Source organism: Beta vulgaris, chromosome 1, assembly GCF_026745355.1.
Source record: "Beta vulgaris subsp. vulgaris cultivar EL10 chromosome 1, EL10.2, whole genome shotgun sequence".
Lineage (NCBI taxonomy): Eukaryota > Viridiplantae > Streptophyta > Magnoliopsida > Caryophyllales > Amaranthaceae > Beta > Beta vulgaris.
The window spans coordinates 767243-793504 of record NC_079202.1 but is presented as its reverse complement, the minus strand read 5'-3'; the positions used below and the strand labels follow the sequence as shown (position 1 = coordinate 793504).

General features: G+C 36.4%; 3 protein-coding genes across 3 annotated transcripts; all 3 read left to right on the top strand.

The window, feature by feature from the left end:
• Positions 1–5418: 5418 nt before the first annotated feature.
• On the top strand, positions 5419–13045 carry LOC104902501 (cysteine proteinase mucunain). The gene is made up of 5 exons (XM_010690288.4): positions 5419–5969; positions 10139–10374; positions 11349–11489; positions 11887–12333; positions 12609–13045. The coding sequence occupies exons 1-5, from the start codon at positions 5495–5497 to the stop codon at positions 12699–12701; spliced, it is 1392 nt and encodes a 463-aa protein (XP_010688590.2). The 5' UTR covers positions 5419–5494; the 3' UTR covers positions 12702–13045.
• Positions 13046–13194: 149 nt separating this feature from the next.
• LOC125494146 (uncharacterized) lies at positions 13195–14460 on the top strand. The gene is made up of 2 exons (XM_048637736.2): positions 13195–13488; positions 13904–14460. The coding sequence occupies exons 1-2, from the start codon at positions 13200–13202 to the stop codon at positions 14209–14211; spliced, it is 597 nt and encodes a 198-aa protein (XP_048493693.1). The 5' UTR covers positions 13195–13199; the 3' UTR covers positions 14212–14460.
• Positions 14461–14564: 104 nt separating this feature from the next.
• Positions 14565–16939, top strand: LOC125494166 (uncharacterized). The gene is made up of 5 exons (XM_057396107.1): positions 14565–14614; positions 14725–14919; positions 15265–15759; positions 15919–16161; positions 16666–16939. Exons 1-5 carry the CDS (start codon positions 14565–14567, stop codon positions 16937–16939), a joined length of 1257 nt encoding a protein of 418 aa, XP_057252090.1.
• The last annotated feature ends 9323 nt before the right edge of the window (positions 16940–26262 follow it).

Here is a 26262-nt window from a genome sequence, read left to right as displayed (position 1 = left end):
CATATCAATATTCATTTCACTTCAGTTCAATTCAACTGTTTTATGCCGAAGAAAACAGGCCTTGATCTTTATAGCACATCTCAATTGAATAGGAGTTCATATTTTAAGTTGGAGCGAGGGGTTGTATATAGTTGACAAAGGGTCTTAGTTGAGTTAAAAATCAAATCCTTTTTATAATTTGCATCCTTAACTACGGAAACTGTCATTATTCGATCACGTCATTTGTTGAATAAATCTTCAATAATCACATCCTAAGATACTAAGGGCCTGTTCTCCCCAACTTATTTTCAGTTCAGTTCAGTTCAGATCAGTTCAGTTCAGATCAGTTCAGTTCAGTTCAGCTCTTGACAATGCTTTTACTCTCACATATCACTATTCATTTCAGTTCAGTTCAGTTCAATTCAATTCAGTTCAGTTCAATTCAATTCGGTTCAGTTCGGTTCAGTTCAGTTCAGTTCAGCTGTTTTATGCCGAAGAGAACAGACCCCAACTTATACGGTTAACTAACCACTTTCCTAATTTCTACTCCCTCCATCCCATAATATAGTGTTTGTTTCTTTATTACACGGTCTTCAAGACGTAACTTTGACCTTTAATATCTTGAATTTCGTATTAATAAAAAATTATAAAAAGTTGATATTATAAAACTACACATTAAGACGAATCTAACAAGATCCCACATAAATATGTTTTTTTATACATACAAATGAGAATATTCGGTCAAAAATTCTAAAATTTGACCCATCAAAAATGAAGTAGGCACTATATTATGGGACGGAGGGAGTATAAACTAACACCTTGTTGGATGGAAAAATTGACCCAAAACCCAATATAGGTAAGTATATGTGTCATTATAATTTTACAGTTGAGGTCCTTACTAAAATATTTTCGGATTCTTTATCGTACAAATTACTTGAAATTCCATAGGTATTACAATTTAGGATCCGTTTGGTATTAATGTGGTTTTTTGTTTTTTGAATTTCAAAGTCATATGATATATTTTCTATAATGAATAAAAAATTAGTCAAATTTATTGGGAATATGATGATTTTGAAAATTGATAACTAAAAAGTGAAAACCACTTTTTTCTGATTTTCTGTTTTTAGTTTGTAGTTTTCAAAAAAATTGAAAACAAAAAACGATAACGAACTGGCCCTTAAATATTAATTCTTATTAATCATTGAAATATGATGTTAAATTTTATAAGTACGGAAACAGCAAGGCCTAAGGCTATGTTCAATTCACCTTATTTTTGCTTATTTCAGATCTAATCAGATCAAATCAGATCAGATCAGAAAAAATAAGTTCAGATCAGATCAGTTCAGATTTTGCTTATATTTAAAAATCATTATATCTTTTATAACATAATAGTAAAAATTCTAATAATTGAATATTAATAAAGTACTCATTGAGACGAATCAAACAAGAACCCACATGACTATATTTTTTCTTATATATTGAGAAAAATCTAAAAGATAAGATCTTGTAATCAGATCAGTTCAGATCAGATCAGATCAGATCAGAAAAAATAAGTTCAGATCAGATCAGATCAGTTCAGATCAGAAAATTTCAGGTGAACTAAACATAGCCTAAGTCGGAAAATTTTAACATTGGCTAATTGAATAAGCGGCTGTCAATATCTGCGTTTCGTTTGTCAACATAACAACATTCATTTTTTCCAATAAGGTACGCAACTGGAGTGATAGCCTATTGTAACATTGGACAGAATCTTGTTGAATCTTCATATGTTCTGTCATCAAGTTGCAACTAATGAACTAAGTAGGCAATTTAAGCAAGGCACTCGAATAATGTGATAAAGACCACTTATTTAAACTACTTCTGTATATATGTGGTGTCTGGTGTTTCATTATCATAAGTTCATTTTTTTTATTATTATTGGGAAATTAAGTCAACCCAAGAGTTAACTCCTACAAAAATTATTAGCTTTGTAGTAATTACCAGTACATTGACGGGTAATGCATGCAGAACATGCTATAAAAATCGAATCCCTGACCTCAGAGATCAGAGGGGAGTGCTCTACCACATGAGCTAGCTCCTCATCCTTATTATCATAAGTTCATAACCTATAATGAAAGGTTGTTGGCAATTAAGAAAGTGGATGAATTTCTAAGAACAAATTAACAACACAACGGAGTATTGTTCTTTTTTTTTTCGTCATCCAATCGTAATTCAATATCATTGTTTTTATTAGGGTGTCTTTATTTTGTTTTATTTTTCAGTTTTTCAAAGATATAAAATCAATATGGAAATCAAGAAGATAAATTTATACTACCTCTGTATTTTTTTAGTTGCATCATTTGTTTTTGTGACCAACTTTGTTAAACTATCTCGCACTATTATATGAGAGATATTATCGAACAAAACAACGTCTCGATGTCAGAAAAAACATAGTCAAGTGGGGTCTTATTAGATTCGTCTCAATGTGAGGATTCCAAATATCAAATTTTTATAATTTTTACTTACAATTAATAAGAAATATTAATGTTCAAAGAAGCATCCCTGCAAATATGAAAAAACAAATGTTGCAACTAAAAATATACAAAGGTATTATCATCTAATTTTTATAATAAAAATGATTAGTTCAAGTAGGGTGAGAGTAGGAAAATACATGACGAAATTTAGTTGTTCATATAGGAAATTAAGCCATGAATTAGAAACATAATAAGTACTATTTATATAATACTCTATTGTATTTTTATGCTATTTTCAAGGTAGCAATAAGAAAACGATAAGAAATCCTTCTCTTGAGAGAAATTTCTAATGCTTCATTTACAAAGGTGAAGAATAATACTCCATATGAAGTAAGGGGACGTTGGGTTTTGGAGGAAACTGGAAAGGGAATAAAACCTCTTGAGTCCTTTTATGTTGTTTGTTTTGGGAGTTTATCCCCCCCCCCCCCTCCCCTCCCCTTCATACCCCCAAATCCCTCTAATTTGATTACCCACACCCCCAAGGTTTCACATTCCTTTTCTTTGACTCATCATTGACTACCTCCTTGACCATCCAACCACCACCACCAAACCATCACAACCTAACCCAATCATTACCACCACCAGACTCCTCCACTTGCTCAACCAACCACCACCCAACCGCCACCAGAACCGCTTCCTTGACCACCCACCGGCCACCGACAACCCTAACCCGACCACCCATCACACTCCCACAACCACCACCTCCATCCACAAGGAAACCACAACTAACCGTCGGCAACCCAACACCTCACCACCTAAACCGCCAACAAGCCCATTTAATCGCAAATACTGTCACCCACTCGCCGGAATTCCTACACTACCCCCGAAAATCCGTCCCCACCTAGGAAAACCATCCAATGACCCTGAAAACTACCCAACCACCCCCCGAAAATATACCATGACCCACCAAAATCACCTCGGCCACCCCCACGAAACCCACATAAACCACCAAAAATCCCACCCCATCAAGTAGATTCGAGGAAGAGAGAGAAAAATCCACCTAATCTCCCACCAGAATAGTCAATCTAGCCCTACAAACACCACCACACCACCACACCACCACACCACTAGACCACAAGAGAGAGAGGAGAGGGAAAAAGAAAGATCACTTGACGACAAGAGGGGCAGCCGCGGAGAAGGAAGAGGGGAAGGATATGGTGGTGGCGGAGGAAGGGGGCGGTGGCGGCAGAAGAGGAGATGGGGGTGGTGGCGTGGTGGTTTTAGTTGAAAGATAAAGTGTGGTGGCAGTTGTAGAGGGTGGTGAATATTAGATTTTCCTTAGATATTTTATACCAAACAATTTAGTAAATCTAAGGGTGTAGCTTTCCATTCTCCTTGTTTTCCTTTCTCAAACCCTTTCCCTTTCCCTTTCCCCTTGGTGAACCAAACGCCCCCTAAAATTATTACATATTTCTCCAAGATTTTGGGTTTGAGGATACACTTTGATTTTGGTTTGCAACAATCAAATTTTATCCAGTTGATCACTTCAGTGTCCTACGATCCTATTTACTACCAATTTTTTTTTTTGTTAATAAGGTAAGAAATAAGACATTAGAAGATCATCCACGTGATAACCTACTACCAAAACTATTAAGGATCATCACTCTATAATTACTTACTATCGTCCTAAATGTGCTTTTATACCCCATTTGATACCCTCCTTCCCATCTCTCATCCTTACCTCCACATTCCCTTTTCTTCCCTAACCTGACTGTGGATATCCTTACCTGACCACCACCTATGGGCAACCCCGTCTGGAACCACCAGCACTCTCCCACTTCAATTCAATCTCCTCGATGGACCACCACTAACCCCTACTTCTTCTCTCTCCTTGCAAGAACGTGGGAATGTTTTTGTAACCCGATCTCTGAACAAGCGTTTGAAACACACATCTCCACATACAGTTAAGCGCCTGTATTAGACACCTTCATTTAAGGCCAAGCGTTTAAAACAAGCGTTGTACCATAGGTGGAAGCGTCTGTTTTAAACGCTTGGCCATTAATCAGGTAAAAAAAATCATGACGTCGTTCCAGCGAGGGATTGGTCTTTTTGGCAAGGGGTGAAACGTGAGAGAAAAAAAATACAATAGTCCAAAAAACGTATGAGAGAGGGCCAAAATTTTAGGAAGTAGTTAGGTGGCCAAAATTATGGTTGCCAACCTTGGTGTATGGTGGTTGTTTCAATCAGGGAAGAAGTAATTAGACAGAAAGTGAGGCTGTAAGAGAAAGGAGGGAAAGGTGAAAGTAGTGAAATGAAGATGAATGAAAAGGGGAAAGAATGTACTATAGAATATGAGATGATAGTAAGAAAAAAGTGTTGAGCAGTAACCTAGTGATATTGTCATCACCTTTCATCCTAGTCTCTAGAGGTGGTAAGATCGAATCTCATCCATGATAAGAAAAATCTCCCAATTTTCTCCCATCCTTGTAAAAGACTCCCTAAAACAAAAAGGTAAGAAAATAGTGTTTAGTCATAGCGAAACTATTTGATGTGTTTTTTTTTCCCAAACTACCGATGAAGGTTAGGCTTTGTTTGGTTGTATATAGGAAGTCATATTTCCTAGGAAGTTATTTTTTCCATGTATTTGAAATTTCTAGGAAGTGTAAAATTGTGTTTGGTTGATAATGGGAAGTAAAGTTTCCTATACGAAGCTCTACTTACCTAGGGGGACCTAGGTAAGTAACTTCCTCCATTTTGGAGAAAGTAGAACTTCCTAGGAAATGCAAATTTTCATGATTTTGCCAACCAAACAACTTTATATAATTCTACTTCTTAGGAATTTGCACTTCCCATAATTTGTTTGTCAACCAAACAAAGCCTAATCATAAAGATATTTCTAAAACCATAGCATAGGCGCATAGCTCCAAGTCTCCAACCAATAGTATTCTTTAGTCTTCTTCACTTGGTGCTTATATAAGTCCATTTCTATTTTTCAAAACACAGCCCACATCTCTAGCACAGTTACTCTACTCTCATATCAACAATCTTCTAAAAGAACAAAAATGGCATCCTCTCCTACAATAATCTTCTGCCTATTATCTATACTTTTAGTAATCTCATCAGCTTTAGCTATGTCCAAAATTTCATACAAATCTTCTTCTAATGAGCCAAACAGTCGAACCGATGCAGAGGTGATAGCTCTGTACGAGTCATGGCTGATGAAACACGGTAAGAACTATAACGCCCTTGGTGAAAAGGAGCGACGGTTGGAAGTATTTAAAGATAATCTTTGGTTCATTGACCAACATAACTCTGATCAAAATCAGACGTTTAAGCTGGGTTTGAACCAGTTTGCTGATTTAACCAACGAGGAGTTTCGGTCTAAGTACTTGGGCACTCGGAGGAGGGATCGCAACCGTCGGTTAGCTCGGTCGAAGAGCGATCGTTATGGATTCAAGGAGGGTGATAGCTTGCCGCCGAGTATTGATTGGCGGGAGAAAGGGGCTGTCGTTCCTGTTAAAGATCAAGGAAGCTGTGGTAAGCAACTACTTCCTCCGTAACAAAATAGCTGTTACGTTTTCTAGATATGGACGTAATAAAATAGATGTTACAGTCTTCTATCATATGGGTCCTCTTTTTTATTTTCTTTTTATCTCTCTTCTTTAAAAAAAAAATTGCCTAAAAAGTGAGTTTATGAAAGTCTAATTTGTTATGGAAGAATTATTTATCTTTTCTACTATAACTCATCCACCAACTATTTGTTCTATTTGTTTTCTTTTGTTTGCCCCTATTGTGCTTTGGAATTAATATTAGTTGAGTAAGTTGATAAAGAAAAAAGGGTGGGACTAAATTAAGTGACATAACAATCATTTTTAATTTTGTTTAATAATATAAAGTAGGTTTATACACTTTTTTTAGGTAAGAAGAAATTATGTGGGTGGCTTTCGCACAAAGTCCCCATTTAGAAGCCCATTACAAGACATGCATCCCAACCCTCTTTCCCTTTTAAATCCCAAGCAAATATTTGTGCTAGGAATTGAACTTAAATTTTACCAATGTAGATGGAAAAGTTCACTATTTGAGTCAATTTCTTTTCTTATTAGTTTTATACCTATAGGAGATGAATTATATGCAAAATATTGAATCTATTATACATTTTAGGTTATTTTTTCTGTTATTAAATGTTTTAGAAGAAATTTATTAATGTAAAATAATATGGAAATCATGTTATTGAAGTATTCTTCGTCATTTCCTTAAAAAAACAAGTATTCTTCGTTTGAGATGATAATACATATTAATATATATTATCTTAAAAATCAAAACACAAAGTTATGACTCGTTATTTGAATAACCTACTATATAAGGTAGTTGAACTTAAAAAGTAAAGCCTATAAAGACTTTAAGGGATATTATATCAAATAAAAAACACTAAATCAAAGACAATATGGAGATCAATGAGATTTATTTTAGGAATTTAAGATTTTAAATTCAGATGATAATAGGGGTATAAAGAACTCAAAATTAATCGTGCTTCAATTCATTATGTTTATTTTGAAAACCAACATAAAACTGATATATTTTGACCAACACATAGTTTTAAAAGTGTTATTTGACTAATTGTTTTACTACTGGTAGTTGGATACTCTTTATTCTAATTAATGGACTATGAGGCCTTAAGCTTTTCTAAAATGAGGAAGTGTGTTCCTTTATTATTGTTTAGGTCCTTCATGAAGTGAGAAAATTAATATAAAATTGGTGGGATCTACTTCTCTATTTCAAAGTAGGTATTTATGTTTTATGAAAATTTGCTTTTACTACATTTCGTACATTATGATAAATAAAAATTATGAAAAGTATACTATTGGATTTGTCTTGAAAATTGCTATAATAACAATTTCTTATTGTTTATATCAAAATAAATTGAGGATAATTAATGGTCAAAATTCGACCTCAAATATCATATATGTCTTGTATTTTGAAAAGGAGATCGGTATTATTTTAGGAAATATTTTCAATTAATATGGGACTAACAAATATAAAAAGTGTGCCAATTAATAGGGGAGGGAGGCATTTGTAAAATAGAGTAATTTGAGTGTATGAAACAACTTCTTCTAATGTGGATGGAATCAAGAGGCTACTTTGTTCAGTAGGAATCTTATGAAGTTCACTTTCGTGTGGCCCATCTTTTAGGCAGGATTGTCCAACTTTTGTGGTTTCGGCTCCACCAGTTGTCCTCTTATTTATTGGATATTTGGATAGATAATAATTGATGGCATCCAATTAGTGACATAATATTAAATGGACATGTCAAGGTGACCCAAACAAAGTAATTGATTTAAGTGTTTGATCTTTATTATATTTTTTTTCTATTTTTAACTAGATGCATTATTTTGATTACACACAATTACTAATCTACATCTTTAATCATTAATATTTTAAATTATATATTATTAAAAATTATTAAAAGGATAATATTTTGAAAATGTACATTAAGATTAACCCATAAACAATAAAAATTATGATAGACATTTATTTGTATAATTAAAGATGGTCAGAGGTGATATCCATATATATAAAAAGTCGATATGACATATTATCTATAAAAAAACAGAGGAATTATAATGTAAAAGAGAGGATTTGATGTCTATACTATGTTACAAATACACCCTAACAAAAATTAAACTTATGTTTACTAATTCTTTAAAAAAATAACTAAATTACAAGACAGTTCCATCAAAATTAAAAGACAATTTCTATTTGCTTTCAAACACATTGCTTATAAATTAAACCAAATATACAATAACACAACTCTCTCAGTTATTTTTACTTTGTTTCACTTTTACATTATTTCATCATGTTTCATATATTATACCGTTTTTTTTTTTTTTTACTAATATATAAAAACAAAACTTATCATATAAATTGTGCTTGGACGATTTGTCTTAATTTATGTTTCTATAATACCAACTTTTAATAATTAAATAGATAGTAATAATAATTTTTTCGTAAAATATTTGGTGGGGAAAAACAATGCCATCTTAGTTCTTAATAATGCAATACTGACATACTGTAGAAGATAGAGATATGCACCCACATGTGTTGGAGACAAATCCCGTTGCCTTTGGCAGTTGGCTACTAAAAAGAAGTGGAAGACGGCTCTCCATAAGAGAAAATTTGTCAACTTTGTCTCAAACACTCGTCGTTATCAATTGGATTTTTTTTTTCAAACTCTATTTAATTTTCAAGTTTTTTCGAGGAATTACTCTATAAAAAATTGAGATATTCCATTTGGTACTATTATATTTTTGGCTTTTTCATTTGATACTACTATTTTTCAGATATTTTACATGGTACCACTATAATTTGATTTTATTCTCTATTGTAGCATTCAATTAAGAAAAGTGTTAATTTAAGTTAGAATAGGCTAGAGTTTTACTTCGATTTACTGTTTTAATTTGCGTTAAGGTTTTAGTAATCGTTTTAGTCGTTAAGATCAAAGTTGAAGTCATATTTGACAATAAAAAGACATAGAATATTATGATAATTTTTATGAAAATTTTGACTGAAAAATAGAGCTTTATGGGTTAAAACGACACCCTAAATCTTAATTTATTAAATTTTTGCAACTGCAAATAAAAACATGCAAACCCAAACAAAATCTTATTCTTGTTCAACCATTAACTAACATTTTACTTAAAAAAATGGTATGATAAAGATTAATATTAAATTAGAGTGGCATCATGTGGAATTTTAAAATAACAGTGGTACCAAATAAAAGCCTTAATGACCAAATGGAATATCCCAAAAAAATTTATTGTTTCGAATTATGTTACTTTTATCATTTTGGTGTTGACAACTATTTTATGCCGGTTTCCGATGTTAACTTTTTTTTCAACTTTTTTTTAATGTCAGTAATATCACTTGACCTCTTCAATTTTTCATTTTCCCCACCCTTATTTCCTCATTTTCCTGCGCGCTTTCTCTCTCTCATATCTATGTCGACACTTTGTATATCAATCCACTAATAAATTCCACTTCTACTACTTAAACTAAAATTGAAACAATCACCCTCCCATTCTCCTCGAATCTCAAGCAATTTCCACATGGGTAATTTTGTTTTCTCCCATATTTTTGAACTAGATTAAAAAGTTAACACCAAACACCGCTATTAGGTAATTATCAATAACAAAATGGTAAAAGTAAGGTACTTTATTTGGGACAACAAATTTTTTATAAGTTAGTTTCTCATAAAAACTTAAAAGTTAAAGTAATTTGGAAAAAAAAATCCTTATCAATTTAACTTTCTGCCGAATTTTTACTAAGCCACTTTATTGAAGTGTGGGGTGTTCAAAAATTTACAATATATAAATGAAAAAATTCCATCATTTTATGTAACAATTCGACTTGTGTGGACCTAGTTCACAATAAAATTAGTGTGCACATAAATCGTATAGGGACACACACTAATATAATACACATAAATCCACTAGTAACGTTAACGTAGTACCCCCACTTCCAATTTAGACAAGTGTTGCGATAATTTTGGAGTCTAAAGGTATTTGATTTATCATTAATTCTGTAGTTCTTTAGTAAGCTCAAAAGCCATGGAAAACCAATAAGCAAGTGCATGATCAGCTGTCTTTTTGTGGCCATGATATGAATTGCGTATTGTAGATGCTAACTACTAGTATATATGAATACAACAGGTAGCTGTTGGGCATTTTCAACCATAGCTGCTGTTGAAGGGGTAAACCAGATAGTGACAGGAGATTTGATCTCATTATCCGAGCAGGAACTTGTAGATTGTGATACTTCCTACAATGAAGGATGCAATGGCGGTCTTATGGACTATGCCTATGAATTCATCATAAAAAATGGTGGTATTGATACTGAGGAAGATTACCCCTACAAGGCTAGAGATGGAAGATGTGATACATATAAGGTAAATTTGCTTTACTTTTAAGATATATACTCTATCTGTCTCAAAATAAATACTCGTTCCATTTTTTATTCAATTACTAGAAGATATCTCCTAATGTGACATTGACGGGTGTTTTATAATGTTAATGATTTTAGGCCACCATTACATGTTTTAGATGTCCACGACGAACTCTTATAACCACCTTCTGTTCCCAATCCTCCAATCTGGGGAAACTATCACGTTAGGTTTGAAGAGAGATGAGACTGGGGATCAAATCCCCTCTGTGACCCTCAATCTAAGCGGAACGACTAACTTTACTATCTATTGTCTTTGAGAATTCGTTCCTTTTTTTTTTCGGTCTGACAACTTTACGTAAGGCAGAGTTTGTTTTTTGGGTGATAGTGGAAAAGCTAACAGATGAGTCACCCTTACTACCACTCTATCGAACAACGCAAACTTCGACTATATAGCTTTTAGCTGGAACGTGGCTAATTGAACCAATCCTAAAAACAGATAAAATTCTAAAAAAATTGATACCACGCATAGTATTTTGATTACTTGAATTGAACTTAGAGATTATAATGTTGAATTGAAATTAGAGATTACTAATTACTTGAATAGTTGAATTGAAATTATTCGAATTGAAATTAGAGATTACTTCATTACTTGAATAGTTGTCGTTTTAAATTAGTTGTAATTTGAATCATTAATTGATATTGGCATTGTATTTTGATTTGAATTTTTACTCGTAACTTAACTCAAGTATTGTATTTTGTTTTATTAGATTTTTTCTCATCCGTACCCCCATCCCGTAATTCCTGGATACGCCACTGACGCATACAATTGTGTGTTTTGTTATATAAAGTGTTGGTGAAAATTTATGATCAAAGTTGATAAACCCTGACTTTGGAAAATAAAACGATATAAATGCATGGACTATGGAGTCTTTAGGGATAAACCACTAATGCAATTGTTGTAACTTGCATCTCTTGCAGAAAAATGCAAAGGTGGTCACTATTGATGACTACGAGGATGTCCCGTTGAATGATGAAAAGTCATTACAAAAGGCTGTGGCAAATCAACCAGTAAGTGTTGCCATTGAAGGCGGTGGTAGAGACTTCCAATTGTACGACTCGGTAAGATTGTTATCTTGGTAAATTTACTAAGTTGATATCTGAATTTCCATGCATTACCCTGAAAGATAGGACATAGGAGTACTTTAGAAGAATTTCTTAAGAGATTACATTGATAAGGTAAATGTTCTTAATAAATGAACCAAATTAAATGTGCTAAATATGGGACTGGACCGCCCCCATCATGAGGAGAGGGAATCCACTTCATAAGATAAATGAGGTTCCACCTTAAAATCATATGGCGATAAGGGGAGTAACTCCATTGCAATATAGAGTGAATTCATCTTCTTCTTTTATCAATGCGGGACACTCACATGTGTTGTGTGCTATACATCATAGCTTCAACAAAATGTGTCCTACGAATAAGATTTTACTATAAATTTCGTGTTTCTTTCTATAGGGTGTATTCACTGGAAGTTGTGGAACAGCATTGGACCATGGTGTTACAGCTGTAGGGTATGGGGAGGAAGATGGGATGGAATATTGGATCGTCAAGAATTCATGGGGTGAAAGCTGGGGAGAGAAGGGATACATTAGAATGGAGCGGAACACCAAGTATACAGGGTTGTGTGGGATCGCAATGGAAGCCTCTTATCCAATCAAGGATGGTATGAACCCACCAAACCCGGGTCCTTCCCCTCCTTCTCCAGTCCAGCCTCCGAGTGTGTGCGATAGCTACTACTCATGTCCTGAAGGCGACACTTGCTGCTGCATCTATGAATATGCTAATTACTGCTTCTCATGGGGTTGCTGTCCTCTTGAAGCCGCGAGTTGCTGTGAAGACCATTACAGTTGTTGTCCCCATGATTACCCAATTTGCAATGTCTATGAGGGTACTTGTCAGATGGTAAGAACTCATTGCTATGAATTGTTTATGAAGCTTCAGATATATCCATCTATCACTTACATAGCACGGAAACTGCTGATGTGTTAACGAAAACATAATAGAAACAGGTTACCTCAGGTCCTAGAGATTTCGGGCAGTCATATAGTTATTGCCAAATTTGATTTTTCGCTACATTTTGATCAAATAGGCTTGGTTCAATATGCATATATTCAATTTATTATATCTAAGGTTGAATTTGTGCAAGGTTGCTTATATTTTGTGTTGTAATATTCCAGAGCAAGAACAGCCCACTAGCAGTGCCGGCATTCAAGCGCACACCAGCAAAACCTCACTGGGCGTTCAGTGGCATTGGGAAGAGCAGTTCTTAAGCTCATGTTCTAATGACTGGGCAATGAAATATGATTGATCATGTGAAATTTGCTAAAGGCGCGATGCTCTGCTTTGTTGATGAACAGCTGCTAAGTTCCTATAAAACATAAAACTTGCAAGTATCCCACTGCTGTAACATTGGTATCATATGTATTATGTCAAAAATTAATGATGTCAATAGCTTGGTAATGTAAATATATTGGATAGTATTGTAGCACAAAGGGCAGAGATCAAATCAGACTACTTGTTATAGTGTCCTATAGATGGTTAAATGCTTTTCATTCCTGTAAATCACCTGAAAATTTGAAGTTGCATAAAGAGAATATATTAATTACTTCTGTAACTACTTTGTTGGTTGTATTGTGAGTTAAGTACATCTGTACATAGGAGGGTACTCAACTTTGCTAAAAGTTCCAGTTAAGGTACTGAACTTTGAAAAAGTTCCAGTTAAGGTACTGAAACTGGATGTCCGTTACTTTTGGGTGAATTTCTGTCAAATGCACCGTTTGGTACATTTTCCTAGGCGCGTGTGCAACACGAAACGCCACCTAATGATTACTTTTAAAGAGGCGGTTTATTTCGCGGGTATTTATCTCAACTCTCTGTATTCTTTGTCTTTATTTACTTTCCTTCTCTCACTGTTCATATTTACTTTCCTTCTTTCACTCTCCTTATTTAAATCACTGCAACTCTTTGTCCTCTTCATTTACGCCATTTATAATCATAGTATGTGGCCAACCCCAAAACCTCCAAAATTCCCAAGAATTATAGAGACTTCAGAAGAAGGTATATTCTTCTTCATTTACTCCTTTTTTTTGTACAGAACTTCATTTACTCCTTATTTTTTTTTACAGAACTTCATTTATTTCTTTTGTTTTCCTTTTTAGTACTTTTTGGTTACCTTTTTGGTTGTTGTGTGTAACTGGAGCAAAAAGGTATTTTTGGTTGTTTTCTTGTTTAAAAAGGCGATTTTTGGAACTAGTTTAAGTTGTTTTTTGTTGGATTTGTTTGTTGCATGTTGATGACGCTTAGGGTTTGATGGTTAGTAAAATAATTTTTTTTTGTAATTGGGATTTGGGTTTTGCAGATTGTGTGAGTGTTAATTGTTTATGAAGTTTAGTTGTTAAACTTAAAGTATAATTTTTACAGATTAGGGTTAAGTGAAATTTAATTAATTTTTTATGTTTCTGTTAATGACTAGGTATGGAAGCTTTTACCCATGCACACCCTTTGTGTTCGCATCAAGATATCCTAGTGACCCACATTTTCTCTAGGGTAAGGTGGGAGGATCAGTACAAGCTTGAGCTGACTTGTAAGAAATGGAGGCTTTGGTGGAGACTCAGAACTTATGGGAGTAGTCCTTATTTCTGGCTTAATGATCGTAGGCACATTGAGAAGTGGATAATAGATGATATTATCTACAACAATGGGAGGGACCTCCATGCTTGGATCAACAAGGACATGACTCAGTACTTTGATGGGTTTCCATGGTTGTTCAAAGAGGATTGAAGATGAAGGATGTTGGTGTTTTTTTTTTTTTGGGTTGGTTAGGTTTGTTTTGCCTCTGTCATAGCAGTAGGAGGGTAGAATGTGACAGCCACTGGCTTTATTTAGGGTGGTTGTCACTGCTATGACAGATTTGTTTTGTTGTTTATGAATGCAAGCTCCAAAAAAACTTTAATATGTTCTGTAATTGGTTGGAGCTTGCCAATTTTTGTACTTGTTACTATATATATATATATGAATGGTTTTTATGCATCCTACAATATCATTGGTGTTCTTCCATTCCTTGCACTTACTTTAGTATATAAATTTTTGTATGACAGATTTTATGGAAATAAAACCTTGCATAAGTGTGCACCATGGTGGAGAGTGGTTTGTACATGGTGACATTAGATACGAAGGTGGTCAAGTAAGTGTGTTTGAAAACTTACCTGATAATGTTGATGCTTCATATGTAAAACAAATCATAGACAACTTGGGTTATAATAACATCATTAAGCTGCATTTTGTTGATCCTAGGAAAGACTTTAGTACTGGTATTAGATTCTTGGGCTATGCTAAGCAATTATTTGATCCATTTTTAGCACTACTTTTACAATACAAGCTTGTACATGTGTACACAGAACATGCAATAGTTAGGCCATTTGGGGTGGGTAATGGATGGAGTGGAGTTGGGTCAAGTCATTGTGGTGAAGGGTCCTTAGGTGGTGAAGGGTCCTTTGTGCAATTGTTGTGTGATGGAGATGAGACATTGGTCCCTCCTCAAAATACTGACCATACTAGACCCGAACCCCATGTAGATATAGACTATGATACATAAGGCACAGATGAGGATGATGATGAATTAGTTAGTGCCAGGACCAAAGTCAGTGATGAAAAGAAAAAACAACAGTCTTATGATGAAGAAATAGAGATGTTAAAAAGACTATCTGCAACTAAGGGTTAGGAGAAAATCTGTTTGATGGTGACTTTGAAGGTGATACTGATCTTGACATCATAGTGAAGATGAAGATGAGGAGTATGGGTACTTAGAAGCTGCACCTTCAAAAAAAATAACAGCCAGTTGCAGCAAAGGGTAGATGGAGGGGATGTTGGAGTTGAGTGTAAGTTTTTTGTAGGACAACAGTTTGAGAATGCAAAGACTTTCAGAAAAGCATTAATTGACTACTCAATTGAGATTGGGAGAGAACTACCATTCACTAGGAATGACCCCAACAGGGTAGGTGCTAGATGCATGAACAAGGAAAAAGGATGTCCTTGGAGAATTTGGGCTTCAATGGAGAAGTATAAGAGAAACTTTATGGTGAAAACATTGGTGCCCAAGCACACTTGTGGAAGAGCCCCTAAAAACAGAAACATGACAGCTACTTGGATTGCTCAAAATTACAAGAGCAAGTTCAAAATAAATCCTTATCTGAGGCTACAAGATATAATAGAGACAGTGTGGCTAGAGTGGGGGATTAGGGTCAGCAGAGGTGTAGCTTACAGAGCTCGGAGGAGGGGGCAAAGTTTGATTGTAGGGGAGTATATGGAGCAATATACCTTGCTGCCAAGGTATGCTGCAGAGATAAAAAAAAGTAACCCAGGTAATACAGTGATAATTAAGATGGATGGAATATTTTTGAAGAATGTACATTTGTTTTGAGGCACTGAAAAAGGGGTTCATAGCTGGATGTAGGCCTTTTATATCTCTTGATGGATGTTTCTTAAAAGGACCCTATGGTGGACAACTTTTAGTTGCTGTTGGGAGGGATGGGAACAACCAAATGTTCCCAATTGCATGGGAGTAGTAGAGGTTGAATCAACTTCTAGTTGGACATGGTTTTTGACATTTTTAGGGGAGGATTTATTATCAAATGAAGGTGCTGGTTACACTTTCATGTCTGATCAGCAGAAAGGTTTATTGAAGGCTGTGTCAGATGTGTTTCCCCAAGCTGAGAGTAGGGTATGTGCAAGGCATGTTTATTGTAACTTCAGAGGGGTGTTTGGTGGTGGCTTAGAGTATAGGAAGCAGTTCTGGATCATGGCTAAGAGCACCACAGAAAATGAATTTTTCCTTAACTTAGAGAGATGAGGATAATATCTAATGCAGCTGCTGATGATCTCTAAATAGGAACTACAAGAAATGGTGTAGAGCCTTCTACACTCCTCTATCTTGTTGTGATAGTGTGGATAACAACATGAGTGAGGTTTTCAATGCCTACATATTGAACTCAAGGCATAAACCTATAATTACTATGTTGGAAGACATCAGGGAGGGATAATGGAGAGGCTACACAAGAAGAGGGATAAATAGGGAAGAAAGAGATGCTGTTGTGCCAAGAATACAACAGCAAGTTGAGAAGCACAAGATTGGTGCTAGGGGATGGAATGCATTCTGGGATGGGGGGTTCTCTTATGGGGTGAGGGAAGGGGCAACACAAACAAAATATGTTGTGAATTTGGAAGCTAGAACTGCAGCTGTAATGCATGGCAAATAAGTGGGATTCCATGCAAACATGCAGTGGTTGCAATTTGGAACAAAGTTGATCAACCAGAACATTATGTTAACCCATTCTTCACCAAATCAGTGTATTTGAAGGCATATGACTACTTGTTGGAGCCTATAAATGGAGCAGAAGAGTGGCCTAGTTCAGAAACTTTGGTAAATGCACCAAAACTCAAGAAAGTGCACAATAGGCGCCAAGTGAAGAGAAGGAAGGCAGCTGGAGAAGTTACAAGTTCAGGAAATTGAAAAAAACAGGCTCAGTAATGACATGCAGCCTATGTGGTGTTCAAGGGCATAACAAGAGAGGTTGCAAGAATGTACCTACAGAGTCTGTGCGCATGGGTGCAAGTGAGTCAACTAGTAGCCGTGCACAGAATGTACCTACTGTACCCATGCACCATAGAGGTGTAGGTGTATACACCTACCCAAGTGGCTACCAAAGAGTTGCTACTCTCCAACCCAGCAGCCACCACAGCAGCACACACATCACAGCAGCCACCACAGCACAGCAGCCACACACAGCCACCTATCAACCTCAATCACACAATCCACAAAGAAGAGTAGCATGTTATTCAGATTATGAGGGTGAGCAGACCATATATTCATTCAGCCAAGAATACTCATTTAGCCAGTCACAACCAGGGGTTCACAAGCTTCACAAACAATAACTAGCCAAGCCTTACAGGTATGTGATTTGATTGAATTAGCTAACATTTTCTTAACTTATAATCTGCACATGTATTCTGAATTAGTTTGTTTATATATATTCAGGACCTAGCAATGGCTAGAAGGATGCAAAGGAGAAAATAGTTGAAAGGTAACTTATATTTAATTAATAATATGCTACTACATGCTTGATATAGTAATTAGAGTCCTAAATAAACCCCTTACATAGTTATATATTGTACCATAAACAAACAAGAACAACAAGGAGTACACAAATCCAAGCCCTAACACACATAAATCCACCCTTCTTCATTTTCAGCATGATATATTTTGATTCACTCTTCCTTGCCTTCTCATTTGCTGTCTTCAAATTGTGCCTCAGCAATCACTTCCCTTCTAAGCTCCTGCTTCTCCTCCATTAACCCCAAAATCACATTTTTTTGCCACTCTATAGGCTCTTCAACATCACACCATTTGAATAACTTGCACCCCCTTGTATCAGTCTCAGCATCGTAGTCAGGGCATGCTACAAACCTTCTACCAGGGTTGTCCCTTGTCCAGGCTCTGATTTTGGTTACAACAAACCCACAATGACATCTTTTGGGAATTGGGGCATGGAACCACCATAGCTATTTCTTGACATTATGCTGCCTAGGTGAACAAAATACTATGAATAAAATTCATATTGGTAAAAAAGGGCAAAAAATTAACATTAGGTTTAATTTTCATTAATGCAGTTGCTTTGTACCTGATTAATGGAAGGTGATGAAGTTGATTTTTTTTTTGCTGCTGATGGATGAACACCAATATCAGAAATTTTTCGTGTTGTGGAAGTTCTTTTTTTTGCTGCTCCTGATTTCTTGAGAGAGATGATTTTTTGAATGTTAATATATCTGTTAATATGGTTCAGTTTTAAATACATATGTTCATTTGTTACCGTTGAAGAATTTCGCTGGCTTTTTTGAATTAAAGGGTACTGAATTAACTGCCATTTTGTATTTTAGTGCCACGTCACCATGTATTTATTGCCATGTCACATTTTACTTTTAATTTAGGGTCTGTTAACGGCAACAAGCAAAGTTTAGTCCCTTAGACTAATGGCCGTCCAATTCCAGTACCTTAACTGGAACTTTTGAAAGTTCAGTACCTTAACTGGAACTTTCATCAAAGTTGAGTACCCTCCTATGTACTTAACTCGTTGAATTGTATTATGTTTATTGATGTCGAAAGCATACGCTTTCTCTGATCAAGTAAATCACTTCAATGGCATTATTATACCATACATTATGCATAGGGGAATTCTCACAAAGCAACAAGTAAAGGTGTGACTCACATCAAAGGATGCATGAAGTTATGTGCAGACAACTCCATGCAAAGGATACCTTATGCGAAAATTCGACTTGTAATCGATTCAGAGAACTAAAAAGTCGAATCAAATGTTCTAACATTAAAACAGACCAGGCTCATTGTTCTTTTTTTTTTTTTTTTTTTTTGACATTAATGAAACTTACACAATCGGAGAAGAAAAGACTACCCTACATTTACCCTATGTATACGACAGTGGTGTGCTATCTCGTGGGCTTGCTGCACCTGGGCCCTACTGACTTTCATAATACGGCAGCTCTGAAGCCCAGTCGAGGCCTCGATAATGCCTGATAGGGTGTGGCTAATGGATATGTCTGCTGGTGTGATGGGTACCAAGCTCCTGACAAGCAGTTCGGAATCTGTGAGGAGCAATATACGGGAGAAGCTTGTTGTTGTGATCCACCTTAGTAAGGATAGACACGCCACGCCTTCTGTGTGCAGGGCAGATGAAGCTTGCATAAAAGATCCGTGGCTTCGTATGTGGTGCCTATTGCGATTGGCAACCCAAGAGAAGCCTCCATGACCATTAGAGTGGTCCCAGGACCCATCTATTCGGATTATAAGATCCGGTACCCCCATTTGACCTTGCCCTAGATCTGTGAAAATGAAACCTGGGGGGTGAATAAAGTTCGGAGCTGGAGGGGGATCGCCCGTTAGGACCTCATCTGCTATGAACCGCTCATGAATCTGCCTGCTCTCCGTGATATTGCTAATATAAGCATCCAGCGTAGTTCTACCTTGGCGAAAGACTTGGTCATTCCTAGTCTTCCATATGGCCCATAGAGTGCCAATGAAAATTGGAACCCGAATCCCCCTGTAGCCATCATCTTTGAGATATTTTTCAAGCCAGAAAACTATCCACGAAGCCAGCGACATTGCAGGATTACCCGACGAAGAAATAGAAAGAGGGGAGCCCTCCCAGGCCTCCATAGTCATTGGGCAGAACCTGAAAATGTGCTGGTCATCTTCATTATCATCTAAACACATTGAGCAATGTGTGGTATTGATGATACCCCGTCGCTGAAGATTGGAAGAAGTGGCCAAACAATTGTGCCATAGTTTCCAAATGAAGATCTTCCATTTTGGCATGATGTTCAGCCCCCAGAGGTGACGAAAAAAACTCGAGTTTTCTGGGAGTGTCATGCTGTGAGTTTGTTGTTGTTGTTGTTGTTGTAAAAGGAGGCCATAACCAGATTTTGTAGTGTATTCCCCCGAGCGAGCCAAAGGCCAGTAGACCCTATCTTGAACATCGAACCGAGCAGGCAATTCTATTCTTTGAATAAGATGAGCATCCGAAGGAATAAAGAGGGTATAGAGTTTTCTAATATTCCAGCCTTGGTTATGTGGTAATATCAGGTCTGCGACAAGAGACCAGGCTCATTGTGAGATGTACTTAAATATCCACTAGAGCTTCCACTATAAAAACTTGTACTGCGTGCCTTGATTTTTTGTTGGGTTTATGGCTCAAATTCTATTATTGGCCGAAGATTGACAAATAAGTCACAAATTATAGTTTGCCGCCTAACTCAAGAATTGAGCTCATATAATTGCAATAATCATGATTATTCATGATTTATCTAGAACACCTACAATTGGCCAATATCATGAGTTCTAGACTAATCTCCAAATGGTTGCAGCTAATGTTGGAAAGTTCTACGGAACTCAAGACTTAGTTGCCGACATTGTTTACTGCCATTCCCATACTATAAAAGGAGTTTGGGCAAATTTTGGAGACACAAAAAAAAAAAAAAAACCAATAAGCCACATACTACATTAGCCTTCCTAAATTCCTTCCTTGTATATTAAAAAATCCACCTATTGGATTTTTTGCTCAAAACCACCTAAACTTTTCACGTTTTTAGAAACTCCCACCTTAATGAATTTTTTTTTTAAATTTCCACCTACCATTTCCAATTTTATTAAAAACTCCTACCACTTAACGATTTTTGTTAAATTTCGTTAACAAAACCATTAATTAGACCTCACATATGCATTTTATTATTAATTTACATTGAAATCGAAGTCAATTTCATCAATTTAAGGGCAAACCTCAACAATTTTGGAGCAAGTTTGGAACGAATTATAACTATTTGTAGAGACTTGCAACTATTTCAAGTTCGATTTTGTTAAAAAATGTATATGAGGGACCACTTAACGGTTTTATTAATGGAATTTAACAAAAATCGTTAAGTGGTGGGAGTTTTTAATAAAATTGAAAATGGTAGGTGGAAATTTTTTTTTTAAAATTCATTAAGGTGGGAGTTTCTAAAAACGTGAAAAGTCTAGGTGGTAAGATGCGATTTATCCCCACCTATTTTATTAATTCATTATCCCTCTTTGTAATACTCTTTAGTGAGTTCCTACTATAGTGAGAGTTTTATTGTAATACTCACCCTCTTAACTGAGGTTCTTGTACTCTCCTATTTTCATATTGTGGATTTTGGATACTCGTCGTCCGTGGGCTTTTTGCCTCTATTTGAGGATTTTTCCCACGTTAAATTGTGTGGTCATCTTTTACTACTTTTCTTGCCACATATTTGCAACTCTATTTATTTTTCTCAATCTCTACATCTTTAATCTGCTTCCGCTACGCACTCACAACCATAACATTTTTCGTGGCCAAGGAGAAAGGAGAAAGAGCTTTGAAGTAGTACGCACAGCAGCCCGGACGAGTGACCATGAGCTTGGTCCAAGAAGAGCAGCCCGCACGGGATTGGAGGAGCCCGGGCGGGCCAGACCACTCCCACACTTTCTGCCTTGAAGGCAGATTCATCATGCCAAAATCTGCATCGGGCGGGTTGTCTGGGCCGGGCAGATAGCTTGCCCTTCTTCGGGATGTTGCGATTTTAATCCGGTTTTTCCGGATTTCTTTGTTTTGGGTTTTCGGTGATTTTGTAAACTTTAGGAGGTCATGTACAATGTATCCTCATTTAGAAACCTAATATTCAAATTAGCCACAAAATATAACTCTTTCTCTCTCTCCTCTCTTTCTTCTTCTTCTCCATTGTAATTCCTCAATTAAAGAGGCTAAAGAAAACTCCAAGGTTATTGCTTGTGGATGTAGGTCAAGATTGACCGAACCACGTTAAATCTTTCTCTCTTTTTATTGCTTACTTTTCTCATTTATAGTATACAACTTTGCATTTATTGTTGAACTTGAACTTAACTAACAAACCCTAGATCCTAGAAATTGCATTTAGTGCTAACAAAACTTGTCAATCAAGAGCACATACAAATGGTCTAGACGAAGGGGTGGAGTATTATTTTAAAAGATCTTAGGCTAGAAAATACTGTATGGACCAGAAGAAATGCAAAAGAAGAAAACATTGAATAGTAGGGAATAATATAAGTTTAGATAATGGATATTGTTGGAGTTAAGGCTTGAAAAGCCCTAGCTTCTTTTATTCTATTGTCCCACATTGCTTGTGGGAAGGAATGCTTTCTTGTTTATATATTCCCCCCCCCCCCTTCATACCATCGTTTTGGTGCTTGTTTGAGACCATATAAGGACTTCCTCAACTTGCACACTTTATCTTCTTGACCTAACACCACGAAACCCTCAGGTTGAGACATGTAAATCTCCTCCTCTAAGTCACCATTCAGGAAAGCAGTCTTAACATCCATCTGATGTATAACTAAGTCATGAATAGTAGCAAGAGCTAGCAGGGTCTCATATTCTTTTTAAAGATTCATTTACTATCTATTGTTTATGATCCTTTAGGTAAGTCAGTTAACTCCCAAGTAGAGTTAGACACTATGGAATCTAACTCGCTCTTAATGGCCTCTTTCCAAAAACTACCATCCACATATCTCATTACCTCCTCAAAGGTCTTTAGATCCTCTTCTATCATGAAAGCATAAACTAGTTCATCATTCAACAAGTCAACACAAGAAATTTCAGACAGAAAAGCAGTAACAAAGTCAGAGCCAAAGTATTTTGCTACTCTAGGTCTTTTACTTCTCCTAGGCTCATCTACAACAGAGGAACTACTAGCATGCATGTCAACTGAACTACTACTCAAAGTCAAATCAGCAGGAATATCACTAGTAGGTAGAACAACATCATGCGTAGAACAAGTAGATAAATCAACAGCAGGAGAAGAACAAGAAGGCACAGATGCAATATCACCCTTTTTCAAAGGAAAAACATGTTCAAAAAACTCAGCATCTTTGTATTCACAAATAGACCTATCACTCAAAGACATGAATCTATAAGCAGCATGAGCACAGCCAATAAACACAACATCAAAAGACTTGGGTCCAATGTTTGACTTCTTATAGTCAGGTAGCCCAACTTTGGCTAGACACCCTTACACTCTCAGAAAACTCAAGTTCGGAGGGTAACCCTTCCATAACTCATAAGGGGTCTTGTCTAACTTTTTGTGAGGTACTCGGTTAAGAACATGACAAGCTGAAAGAACTGCCCCCCCCCCACATTTCATCAGGTAACCCAGAACTTTCAAGCATAACATTCATCATATTTTTCAAGGACCTATTTTTCCGTTCAGCTATACCATTTTGTTGAGGTACATAGGGAGCACTAAGTTCATGAATGATATCCAATTTCTCACAATGGTCATTCAAAGAGAAGTTCTCATACTCTCTACCCCTATCAGGCCTAACCCTCTTGATTTTCCTATCAAGTTGGTTTTCTACCTCGGCCTTATACTTTATAAAAGCTTCTTCTGCCTCACTTTTGACCTTAAGAAGTTATAACTTAGTGAACCTCGAGTAATCATCAACAAAGGAAATGTACCAAAATTTTCCTCCTCTACTTCTAGTGTTCTGAAAAACAGCTAAGTCCGTATGAACCAATTCTACAAGTTGGATGGTCCTTTGAGTCACGGTTTTGCAGGGTTTCTTAGTAAATTTTGCTCCAACACAAACTGGACACTTAGAAAACTCTGTTGAGGATAGATTTGGAATTAAATCTAAGGTCCTTAGTCTCTTAATATAAGCAACATTCACATGTCCTAATCTACCATGCCATCAACTTAAAGACTCGACAATATAAGCAAAACCACAAACAGTTTTATTAATAGCAGGAATAACAGAAGAAGCAACATTCAAAATAAACAAACCCCCACTCAAATACCCTTTCCCCACAAATTCCCCACCACGAGTCATACAACCTTGTTAGCCTCAAAAACAATTTTCAAACCAGCTTTGTTTAACAAGGCACCAGACACTAGGTTACGACGCATAGTAGGAACATACAAGACATTTGAAAGGGAGAGGGTTTTTCCAGAGGTAAGTTTTAGAGTGACTTTTCCTTGTCCAAGCACTCCAGCAGTTGCTGCATTGCCCATGTAGACGCACTCACCTTCTATTGCATCCTGGAAATCATGGAGCAGCTCCTTGTTCGAACAAAAATGCCTTGAAGCCCTAGTATCCAGAATCCAGTCAGAACTGTTTTTTTATCATGTTTGCTTCAAAAACCACAGCAGCAATAACATCACCAGATACAACAAGGTTAGCCTGAGTTGTTTCCTTTTGGACAGATCCTTGGCGTTGAGGACATTGATAAGCCTTATGATCAGGCTTGCCGCATACATAGCAAAGGAAAGTCCTTTTTCTGAATCTTACCATTCGATTTGTTGAATTTCCCTTGCTTCTTACCTTTATTGATGACCTTCTTACCCTTACCTTTGAACTTATCAGAACCTGTAGCAGCAGCAGATTCCACCAGATTAGCTTTGGTAACATTGACAAGAACCGAGTCTTGATTATCCTTGATCCGGTTTGCCTCTTCAATCCTCATATGACTGATTAGTTCCTGAAGAAACAAGAACTCTTTCCTATGCTTAAGATTGTTACGGAACTCCCTCCTGGAAGGAGGAAATTTTTCCAGCAATACATTAGCCTGGAAAACTTCACAAATTTTCATGTCTTCATTTATAACATCAGCACACAGATTTTCGTAAACATGAACTTCGTCCATGACAGGTTTGTCATCAACCATATGGAAAGCCAGCCACTTTCCAACAACATATTTCTGTTTCCCAACATTATCAGCCCCATATTTTTTCTGAAGGGCCTCCAAAATCAGTTTCGATGACTTATGCACCATGAATAAATCAAACAGATTATTTGTCATCAGATTGAGGAGATGAAAACGAACAATTTTATTATCTTTTTCATATTTTAAAATTGCATCCTCATTCCGCTTAATAACAGTAGTAGAAGGAGAAGATGATGAGTCACCTGTAGCAGTAATATCAGCAGGACAATTTTTGAAGAGAACATAGTCAATGTCCAACTGTTCCAAAAATATGAGCAGTTTCTGAGCCTAGCGTTTATAATTATTTCCGTCAAGGGACTCAAGTTTGGACAGATGAGCCAAGGATTTGGTTGAACTTTCAACCATTGCGAATAAAGTAATTGCTTTCAAATGGTTTCATTGTAAACAACTCTGATTCCTGTGTGTATTCAAAATTGATAGGATCATATTGTCTTATTATATGTCTTTATGTGAATGACATGCTGATTTTGGTAACAACTTAAAGGTGGTTAATGATTCTAAACTTTTTGTCTTAAAGTTTGAGATGAAAGATTTGGGAGAAGCTGATGTGATTCTAGGAGTAAGACTTAAGAGAGTCTCCGATCGCATTTCCCTTAGTCATTCTCATTATGTGGAAAAGGTGCTTAAAAAGTTTAATTCCTTTAATGTTGTTCCAGTGAGTTCTCGCTAGGATTCTAGTATTCATTTGACCAAGACCTTAGGTGAAAGTGTCTCTCAAAGTGAATATGCGAAAATCATAGGCAGTTTGATGTACCTCATGAACTGTATTGACCTGACATAGCTTATGCAGTGAGTAAACTTAGTAGATATACCCATAACCCTAGTAATGAATACTGGAGTGCTCTTCATCGTTTTCTCAGATACCTAAAAGGAACTGTTGATTTTTGTCTGCATTACTCTAAATTTCCTGCTGTTCTTGCAGGATTTTGTGATGCAAATTGGGTATCTGGTAATGATGAGATCAGTTCAACTAGTGGCTATGTGTTTACCCTTGGTGGTGGTGTTATATCATGGAAGTCTTCGAAGCAGACTTGTATAGCACGTTCCATCATGGAGTCTGAGTTCATTGCCCTCGAGTTGGTAGGGCAAGAAGCTGAATGGTTGAGAAATCTGTTGTCTGATGTTCCCTTAGGGGAGGACAGGGTGCACCTGTCTCTCTTTATTGTGATTCTCAAGCAGCCATTGGTGTTGCTAAGAACAGTGTCTACAATGGTAAGAAGAGACACATACGGATCAGACATGGAGTCGTCAAACAACTCCTAAAAATGGGGTAATTTATGTGGACTATGTGAGGTCCGAAAGAAATCTTGCAGACCCCTTTACTAAGGGGTTATCTAGGAGAGTTGTCCTAGAGTCGTCGAGGGGGGTGGGGCGGCTAAATCCCATTAGTTGAGATTTTAAGGTGGATACCCGTTTGAGGTCAAACGAAGCCATAAAATCTTAACTTGCACTACATCTCTCATTCCTATGACGCATGGTAGTGCTTTTTATCCATAGCCTATTGGTGGTGCTGCTG

Coding starts and splice junctions, on each gene's coding strand:
- LOC104902501 (XM_010690288.4), top strand. CDS start 5,495: ATGGCATCCTCTCCTACAATAATCTTCTGCCTATTATCTATACTTTTA. Junction 10,375..11,348: donor GAAGATGTGATACATATAAG/GTAAATTTGCTT, acceptor CATCTCTTGCAG/AAAAATGCAAAGGTGGTCAC. Junction 12,334..12,608: donor ATGAGGGTACTTGTCAGATG/GTAAGAACTCAT, acceptor GTAATATTCCAG/AGCAAGAACAGCCCACTAGC.
- LOC125494146 (XM_048637736.2), top strand. CDS start 13,200: ATGCACCGTTTGGTACATTTTCCTAGGCGCGTGTGCAACACGAAACGC. Junction 13,489..13,903: donor TATAGAGACTTCAGAAGAAG/GTATATTCTTCT, acceptor GTTAATGACTAG/GTATGGAAGCTTTTACCCAT.
- LOC125494166 (XM_057396107.1), top strand. CDS start 14,565: ATGGTGGAGAGTGGTTTGTACATGGTGACATTAGATACGAAGGTGGTC. Junction 14,615..14,724: donor TTAGATACGAAGGTGGTCAA/GTAAGTGTGTTT, acceptor TGTTGATCCTAG/GAAAGACTTTAGTACTGGTA. Junction 15,760..15,918: donor CAATATACCTTGCTGCCAAG/GTATGCTGCAGA, acceptor GTTTCTTAAAAG/GACCCTATGGTGGACAACTT.